Source organism: Frankliniella occidentalis, unplaced genomic scaffold (genome assembly GCF_000697945.3).
Source record: "Frankliniella occidentalis isolate FOCC.00 unplaced genomic scaffold, Focc_3.1 Scaffold42, whole genome shotgun sequence".
NCBI classification, from domain to species: domain Eukaryota; kingdom Metazoa; phylum Arthropoda; class Insecta; order Thysanoptera; family Thripidae; genus Frankliniella; species Frankliniella occidentalis.
The window spans coordinates 1630544-1639161 of record NW_026267172.1 but is presented as its reverse complement, the minus strand read 5'-3'; the positions used below and the strand labels follow the sequence as shown (position 1 = coordinate 1639161).

General features: G+C 52.4%; 2 protein-coding genes across 2 annotated transcripts in view; both read left to right on the top strand.

Annotated features, from left to right (window-relative positions):
- The window catches only part of LOC127749282 (uncharacterized), a 91138-nt gene that overhangs the window by 28130 nt on the left and 54390 nt on the right, over positions 1-8618 (top strand). The window lies entirely within an intron of this gene.
- LOC113217504 (transcription factor Maf-like) lies at positions 2240-5860 on the top strand. The gene has a single exon (XM_026437427.2). The coding sequence runs from the start codon at positions 2434-2436 to the stop codon at positions 3778-3780; it is 1347 nt and encodes a 448-aa protein (XP_026293212.1). The 5' UTR covers positions 2240-2433; the 3' UTR covers positions 3781-5860.

Sequence of the window (8618 nt, the reverse complement as noted above, 5' to 3'; positions counted from 1 at the left end):
CCCCCCGCCCCCCTTAATCCGCGCCTGGTAATAGACGAAATTCTGCATCTCGATAACGACATCAAAATAGTGCCGTCAGAGAAATTATTGCGAGGTCCTATCTTTAGGTTACGGTTAGATTGGCTGCGCTGCACTGATGAACCCAAGTGTGAAACTGGAAGTTGAATACTTGCAAGAGTCTTAACTCCCCAGTCGTGCACTTGCCAGTTATCAAGACGCGGTTGATCGGTGTGCACTTGCAAGTGTTGAACATGGTTGATGTGCACTTGTAAGTGTGCAACTCCTCTGTTGAGCAGGCCCCACACAGTCAACCACCAATCTAGGGAAGTGTTCAACAGACGAGTTGCACACTCAAAAGTGCATAACTATAGAGTTGAAACACTGGATAGTGAATAACTACAGAGTAATAAACAAGTGCAAGTATTCAGCTTGCGGGTTGCACATACTTGGTTTATCAGTGTGTGTCTGCAGCGGATCCCAACAGTGTGTCCACGTGCATGCTGTGCAGTGGCCTGCACTGCTAACGGCGCAGATTCCTCGGGCCTCCGGCGAGCGCCCGGCGCGGCGAGCTTCCTGCGGAGAAGAAGCAAAGGCAGAAAGAAGGGCGAGATGGCCGAGCAAACAATGACAGAGACAAGGTGGCGAAAGGGGTGGGGGGAGGTGGGGGAGTAAAAGTGACGACGTTGGCGGAGTGCGGAGTCTTTCTGCAGTCCCTATTGTTCTGCAGTACTGAGAGGGGGGTCAAAATTGGCGGTGTAATGTGGTCAAATATGAAACACTTTTTTAGAGGAAGGGAGATGGCATATTGACGTGGCTTCGTGGTGGTCCGCGTATTCGCGGAAAAGTTGAGTGTGAGGGAGAGGGACGGCGAATGAGGGAAGGTGAGATAGAGAGAGAAGGAGAAAGGGGGAGGGGAGGGGGGGCAGCAGGGGGTTGCTCTGGTGTCAGGCCAACTGGACACCGCGCCTTGACTCAGCAATAGCCGCGACAGCACTTCGGATGCAACATGTTGCCCGTCTCTCTCGCTCGGTGTGGAGCGCTACGGGGGGCTGATGGAGGAGGCGGCCGAGGTGTTCCAGCGGGTGTTCCGCGGACGCGATCCGCGCGGCCGGCGGGCGTCATTTCTTGCGAACGCCTTTGCCTTCCAGTAGGGCTGGAGACCCGGGGGAGGGGGGGGGGGGCTGCATCCTGCGCGACAGGAAAACGCGCGCGAGTGGCTGTTGGCAAAACACGGACGGGAGCGGATGTTTTATTTATCTCTGAGATAAGAAGTCGCCAAATTTTTAGTTTCTTTTCACTTTGCGCGCAGCAGTGCCCGGGTCGGCGAGTCGTGAAAAGCATCCCCCGCCCGTAACGACCTCGCGTATTAGGCTGCTGCCGCGCTGTATTGACTCCCTGATGAGGCCGTATTTCAGGAGCTGTCTCCATAAATCATGGGCAAGTGAATAAGGAGCTGGCGACCTGGAACAGAGTTGAGGCGGGTGCTGGAGGAGTGGTGTGATGCCTGGAACTTGGACCCGGGTGCTGGGGGAAAGACCTGGAGCGGGAGCAGGAGGAGGGGCCTGGACCGGGATCAGTAGGAGAGGTCTGGAGCTGGTGCTGGAGGAGTGGCTTGTCGTCTGGCTGGACCAGTATGTATTCTAGAGCGAGTGCTGGAGGAGCGGCCTGTAGTCTGGAGCGGTGAGCGGTACAGTACTAAACGTTCGGAATAGTCTAGACTCTAGAGCGGGTACTGGATGAGCGGAGCGGACTGCTGTCAGGAGCGGGCGTGCTGGCCCGGGTAGGAGAGGCTCGGGAGCGGGCGTTGGACAGGCGCCTGCACGCCTGCATCATAGTTTCGGCAAATCTTTAGTGTTTGGTTATGGTTTTCCAGCGTGTGGCTTAGCGCTTGGGGCCGCAAGTGGTTCGCCGTGTATGTGGGGCTGCTGTGCGGAGGAAACCCCCCGCCAATGCGGTGTGGGTTAATTCCCGTGGTATTGTAACTCGAGGGGCACGCAGGAGCGTGACCTGTGGCGTGGCGCGGGGTGGCGCGGTGTTGCGCCCCGCGTGGTGCGGCGTGGCGTGGCGTAGCAGCGCGGGCGGCCAATGGCAGCGGCGCGAGAGGCGGGGCCTGGCGGCAGGCTCCACCCACCGTCCCGCGGGCGAGCGGCCGCGAGCGCGGGGCGTGGCGGGGCGCGGGGGCGAGGTGGGGCGGGGTGCGGGTGGGTCCGGGGCGGCTCCGCCTAGGGGGTGGCAAGCTCGCCCGGGTGGTGGGCTGCACTCATACTTAAGCCAACAACCGTCGGCGTCGGTTCGTGCCGTCGTGATTCGCGCCGCGACGCCCAGGCGACGCTCTGCCGCGAGACTGTGTTAGTGTGTGTGTGCGTGCGTGTGTATGTGTTATGTGCGTGTTTGAGTGAGGACCCCTAGTGACATGTGCTAGTGCCGTAAAACATGACGAATCAGCCAACGGAGCACACCCCGGAGCCCGGGACTCCCCTCCAGGAAGTGTCGCCGCACGACATGGAGCCCGAGGCCCTGACGGACGCGTACGTCGAGGAGTTCGTCCTGGACCACCTCGATGTGTCCGTCAAGCGCGAGAACCCGAACCTGGGCGCCAGCCCCGCGGGCGACGACGCCCAGCGGCGCCGGCCGCCGACCATCCGCCTGCCCTCCATGGCGGGCGCCATCGTGTCCATGCAGCAGCTGCAGCTGCAGCAGCAGCAACAACAGCAGCAGCAGCAGTCGCCCCCGCACCAGCTGCTGACGCCGCCCAGCCACCCGGAGCCCATGTACCACCACATGGGGCTCATGCCCATGCAGCCGCACGCCGCCATGGTGCAGCACACGGGCGGCGTCCTCGTGTCCGCCATGAAGACGAGCATCGCGGCGTACGCCCCGCACGCCCCGCCGGACACCTCGACGCCGCCGGCCACGCCCAGCCCGGGGAGGACGTCGCCGGGGCTGCCCGCCTCGCAGTCCCCTCCCTCGCACTACGCCCTTGACCCCGAGCATCACCCGCACATACAGCAGCTGCGCGTGGGGGGCGCGGGGGGCCCGGCGGGGCAGCCGCCGTCGCTGATGGACGAGATGGCGTGGCTGCCCAACTCGATGCGCCAAGAGCCGCTCGACTTCCGAACGTCGACGTCGAGCCGGCCGGACGGAGAACCCGGACCGGGCGGACCCATGCAGCAGGACATGACGTGGGGCGTGCCCGGGCCGCAGGGCCCCCAGGGCGCGGCGCTGCACCACCAGGGCCACACCTCGGTCATCGCGGGCATGAGCCCGTCCAAGCAGGGCATCCTGCGCATGCACCACGAGTACCTGCACGCGCCGCCGCACCACCCGCAGCACGTGCACGACGACATGCGCGACATGGCCATGTCCCCCGGGCCCATGGGGCACCCGCGGCCCATGAGCTGCAGCGGCTCCGTCATCTCGCCGCCCAGCAACCGGTCGTACTCGCAGCACCTGGGCTCCATCGGCGACGACATCATCTCGGACGAGCAGCTCATGTCGCTGACGGTGCGCGAGCTCAACAAGAAGCTGCACGGCTACCCGCGGGACGAGGTGGTCCGCCTCAAGCAGAAGCGGAGGACGCTGAAGAACCGCGGCTACGCGCAGAACTGCCGCTCCAAGCGGATGCACCAGCGCCACGAGCTGGAGAACACCAACCGCGCCCTCGTCAGCCAGGTGAGGCGCCTGGAGATGGACTTGGCCAGGATGACCCAGGAGCGGGACCGGTACCGGGCGCAGGCCGCGGGCACCAGCCCCGAGTACCCGCCGTACCACCACCAATGACGCCAGCTGCGCGCCTCTGCCTGGAGCTAGGCGCCCCCCGGGGCTCCTGCAGGCCGAGTGCGCCCCCGGGGTCACCCCCCAGGGTCGACCCCAGCCCCGTCGGACTGGTCGCCAAGACAGACAATAAGTGCTCTTTAACCAGTGCCACGCGGCGTCAATACTTGTAAGTTACTTTCTCTTCTCTCTGTCTTTGGATTGTTAAGTTAGATGCTCTATTTTTTTGTATGAACGTAGTGGCGTTGATGTGTATGATATGATGGGGTTGGTTGATGAAATGTTCGTGAATGCAGGCTGAGGCACATATTGTGGTAATTTTAGTTAATAATGTACGTGATTTTTTTCATTCGTGGATTGTTTCCACTTTGACGCACATTCTCACTTGCGGTGATGATTCTCGCTCTCATGAGACGTCCAGAAGCACAACAAGCTCCAATATGTAGTATTAATTCATGGGACCGAAGATGAAATCCCGGCAAATTTCAGGCGGATTTTTTTGTGATTTAAGTAAAGCGCGTATTAACATATGCAGGAAAAACATGCAGTAGGGTTTTGGTGTAAAACTGATGTTTATTTGGCCTGTTGTATGACCTGTCGCCTGTCATTCCCCAGCGGTTGCAGTACTTTGATTAGTTACAGTTTTGTGTACGCCTTCAGCGGCTTGGTTGGTCAGTGGGACGACAATATACTTGATTATAGTACAACATATCGAACGACTTACGACTGTTGCGCCTTGTTTGTATTCGTGCGTCCTGAGATTTGAAAGTCAGCTACCTGGCTTTCAGGACCCGGTTCGCACAGCAAAGCTGTGGTCCGGCCGAACTCAAATTACAGCGTAACGGGCGTTGGTAACGTGAATTTAAGTATCATTATTTCGGATCTCTGGGACAGTGTTATAATGTACATTTCAAGAAATTTTTCTATTGTAGAACCAAATGTTAGACTTTGTCATCTTTTATTTAGTGTTCTTTATAAAATTTACCAGTCCCGTTCCAGTTAATGTACAAATTAAGATAAGATTATTGTCAAAGGACATCTTTTCCCCTTTATTTTGTTTCGCAGATTGTCGACTGATAAATTTAACGAACGGAAACAAGTAGTTTCACAACGTAGCTTGGGTGTAATTTAAGTGATTAATAACAATCATGATCCCATGTTTGCATCAAACAAATCGATTGTTTATCTTGTGTTATCAGACATTGGATGAACTCATCATTTTTAGTTTGTTTAACCCTTTTTCAGGTAGTAAATTGTTGCAAAATTAGAGAAGACTTAGACGGTTGATAGTACAAAGCGGTTCAATGTTCAAAGGTTTCTTTATTTATTTTTCATTGCAAAATATTTTTAGAACCATCCTAGAGTTTGCATTCATGTGTATTAATCTACTTAAATTAACATTGTTTCTTTTTCGGTTATGACATGTTTATATCCTATGAACTATATCAGCACTTAGATGATCGTGACCTTTTCGATTTACTTAATACCTATTTCAAAAGTTTTTATCACTTTTCTAGTCGAAATATAACTGAAGTTTCCTATAATGAAGATCATCGAAATTTTTAAAAATGTACTTATTTTAAATTTAATCCGATAGGTTTTGGCTTATCGCAATATGTTCTGTCGTGTCGTTAAATTTATGCAAATGTATACGATTTTTGTTTTGAATATGTTGTAAATCTTTGTTTTGTTTGGTTCCTTTACCTCTCCACTCGCGCAGCTGTTTATTTTGTTCGTAAGTTAAGTTGAAAATGCCTTAGTTGTGATACTTTTTTTTATAATTTCGTGGGCAATGTGGAGGTTTTGAGATTTTAAGTATGTGAGTGCTGGAGAGCGTCTGTGATTCTGTAAATAAATCTTGACGGCAGGTTTTATATCGTTATTTGTTACGCCTCGTATGTTACTGTGCCCTGTAATATCAGATGCTCATAAGAGTTAGTGTTTTCTACAAAATATAAAAAAAGCCCAAAGTTCAGTAACAAATATCGTTCAAAATTAAAAGAATGTCCTCTGAAATGTTTTCATGTTGACTATTGTTAGTCTATCAGTTTTACTGATATCAATAAAAGAAAAATTCAATCGCCGATTTCTGGTAGTACTAATTTCATGCTTTCATGTAACCACTGAATTACTCATACGATTGTGATCTCAATTAATACTAAACCATATACCTGTTTCATAGCCGTATCGATTGCGCGTCAAAGGTACACATACTATAATTTCGTTATTGTTCACACCTGATACGTGAAACAACTTTAAAATTACTGCTCCTCACCTCTGCTCAAAGTTCCTTGCGCGAATTCATTTCTGGATTCTTTCGGTAGTTATTGCAACTGTAAGCACTTGACACATCTGGCTGAACAGAGACATGAGCACTGCAGATGATAAGCTGTAAAAAAACACAAAATAATCACATTTTTTATCCGTGCCTCTGCAAGTTCAAAAGTCATATCAGGCAAAGCTCTCACCCCCCGTCTCGTATCCATCACATACACGAGTTGCGGACTTGACATGATTAGACTCTCAATTGTGCTGCTAGATCGAGCAAGTTTTACACCATGGCTATCACTTGTCTGTGATGGGGGGAAGAGGGGTGGGGGAGGAGGGGCTAGGTGACGCTCCTGGGTCATTAAAACAAAGAACGCCCCCGTTAGCTCTCTCTCTCTCTCTCTCTCTCTCTCTCTCTCTCTCTCTCTCTCTCTCTCTCTCTCTCTCTCACCCTCTCTCTCACCCTCTCTCTCCCTCTGACAGGGCCCCCGCGGTGACATTGACACGCTCCTGCCGGGAGCACCCACCTCCCTCCCCCACCCCTTTCATGGGCCCAATGAGTGCAGCTTGTCTTTATCTCTGCGCGCTGCACTTTCTCTGGTCTGCCTCGCTCCGCAAGGTCGTCCCTGTTAGGGTTGCGACGGCCGGTAATGTTACCGGTAACGTTACCGGAAAAATTGGTAATTTACGGTAATTTACCAAATGCTCGGTAACGTGGAAAAAAACGGTACTGATAACACTTTAAAATGAGTCAAAAACTCACTTTCCAGAAGCAAAAATCACATTCGGAATAGTAAATATGACATATTATCACCTTTTAAGTCACGTCCTAGAGACCTGATAGCAAATGTGTAATTATTCTAAAGTTTAAAAGGCACAGCTTTAGATAACGATTTTTACGGGTGTACTTTTGGTAACTCTATATATACCACTGATGTTTATAAAAACAAGAGAAAAAACACAAATATTCCAATAGATATAACTAATACCGGCTATTCCGCCACTTTTCAAGCAGTACACAATAATTGCGATCGCCAATAAATAGTACATTGCCAACTTTTCTACTAGAAATTGAATTTTTCCAATTTTTCCATAATTTCCGGTAATTTACCAATTTTTCCGTAATTTACGGTAACATTGATTGTTACTGGTAATTTCGCAACCCTAGTCCCTGTTCTGCTCGGGCGTCAGAGGGGGTGGGACGGATCATTGCGGGGGCATTATCCTACAAGGGCGCAATAGTGAAAAATGTAACATGTTGGGTCATTTCTAAGAAACATTTTCGTTTTGCTTGTTACTCGAGGAGTGAATGTAGTATTGGCTCTGCTTTCATTTGAACCTTACACGAACAACCTGAGGTCTGCGAGAAACATTAGGGCTCGAGGTGGCTCGGTGGCTGCCAGGTATCCTGCTGTGCGAGAGAGACGTGCCCCGACTGACTGCAGGTTGAACACTTGGAATCAGTATTTGGACGCAGTCGTTAATTTGCACGAGTTCAACTGGTTTGTTGTAAACGTCGACGTGTTTAACAGCTCTGTTGCACATTACCCACAACTATGTTCGAGGGGTGCATTTCGCCAACGTGCCCTTGTTTGTTGTTATACAGAGTGCGCGAGAGAGACAGCGGACGTTCTCCTAACCTGGAGAGTGTGTGGTTCATTTCCCACGCACGGGGCGTGTGCACCAGGCAGGCACTTCGCGCCCGCATAAGGGCACTGGGCACTGATTGAACCCCCGCGCGTCACGCGCGCCCGCCCGGCCTTTTCCCTGTCCCCTTCCTTCGCTCCCTCTCCCTCCCTCTCCCTCCTCTCCCTCCCTCTCCCTCTCTCCCTCCCTCCCTCTCCCTCCCTCCCTTTCCCTTCCTCTCGCTCCCATCCGCACACTCCGAAAGACGCACCTCTACGCACACCACAGGCAGGCCCGCAACAGCCCGGCTTAGATCCTCATCAACCTTTTCAAAATAGTAAAATATGTAGCACCATCAATGACACTTAACTTTTTCCCACTTTCTCGATGCATTTTATGGGCAAAATGCTAAATTGACTGCGTACTGCGTACTGTATCCGAAACGTTTGAACTATCCAATATGACATGAGCGTCAGGGAGAGGGTAGGAGGAAAGGGGAGGGGAAGGAGCGGCGGGGGTGATAGAGAGTCGTGCACTCGTCATGTCAAGACAAGAATAAAATATAAAAGAGAGGGTGGCTAAAGGGATGAATCGCTGTACATTTTCCGGTCCGCGTTGTCGCCGTGCAACGAACCACAGCAAGCTGCTGGTGCGCCGCGCGCCTGTCGCGGATCTCACTCTCCTCCCTCCCCCTGCCCCTCCTGCGGGGCGCTGCTCTGCCCTTCTCCCCTCCCTCCTCTTTTCCCTTGATGTGCATGGATGCATCATAGGCCGATTGACTTCCCAGTTGAGCTAACCGGATTGGCTCTCGCGACCACGGCGCCCCATACGGACCGTGATCGCTGTCCGCCGACACTGCTCTGAAGATGAGTATGTTGTCGCGATGAAAGTGAAGTAACTCGACATACTTTTTTGCACGGAGTATGTCAGAGTTAGATTGGGTTCAATCG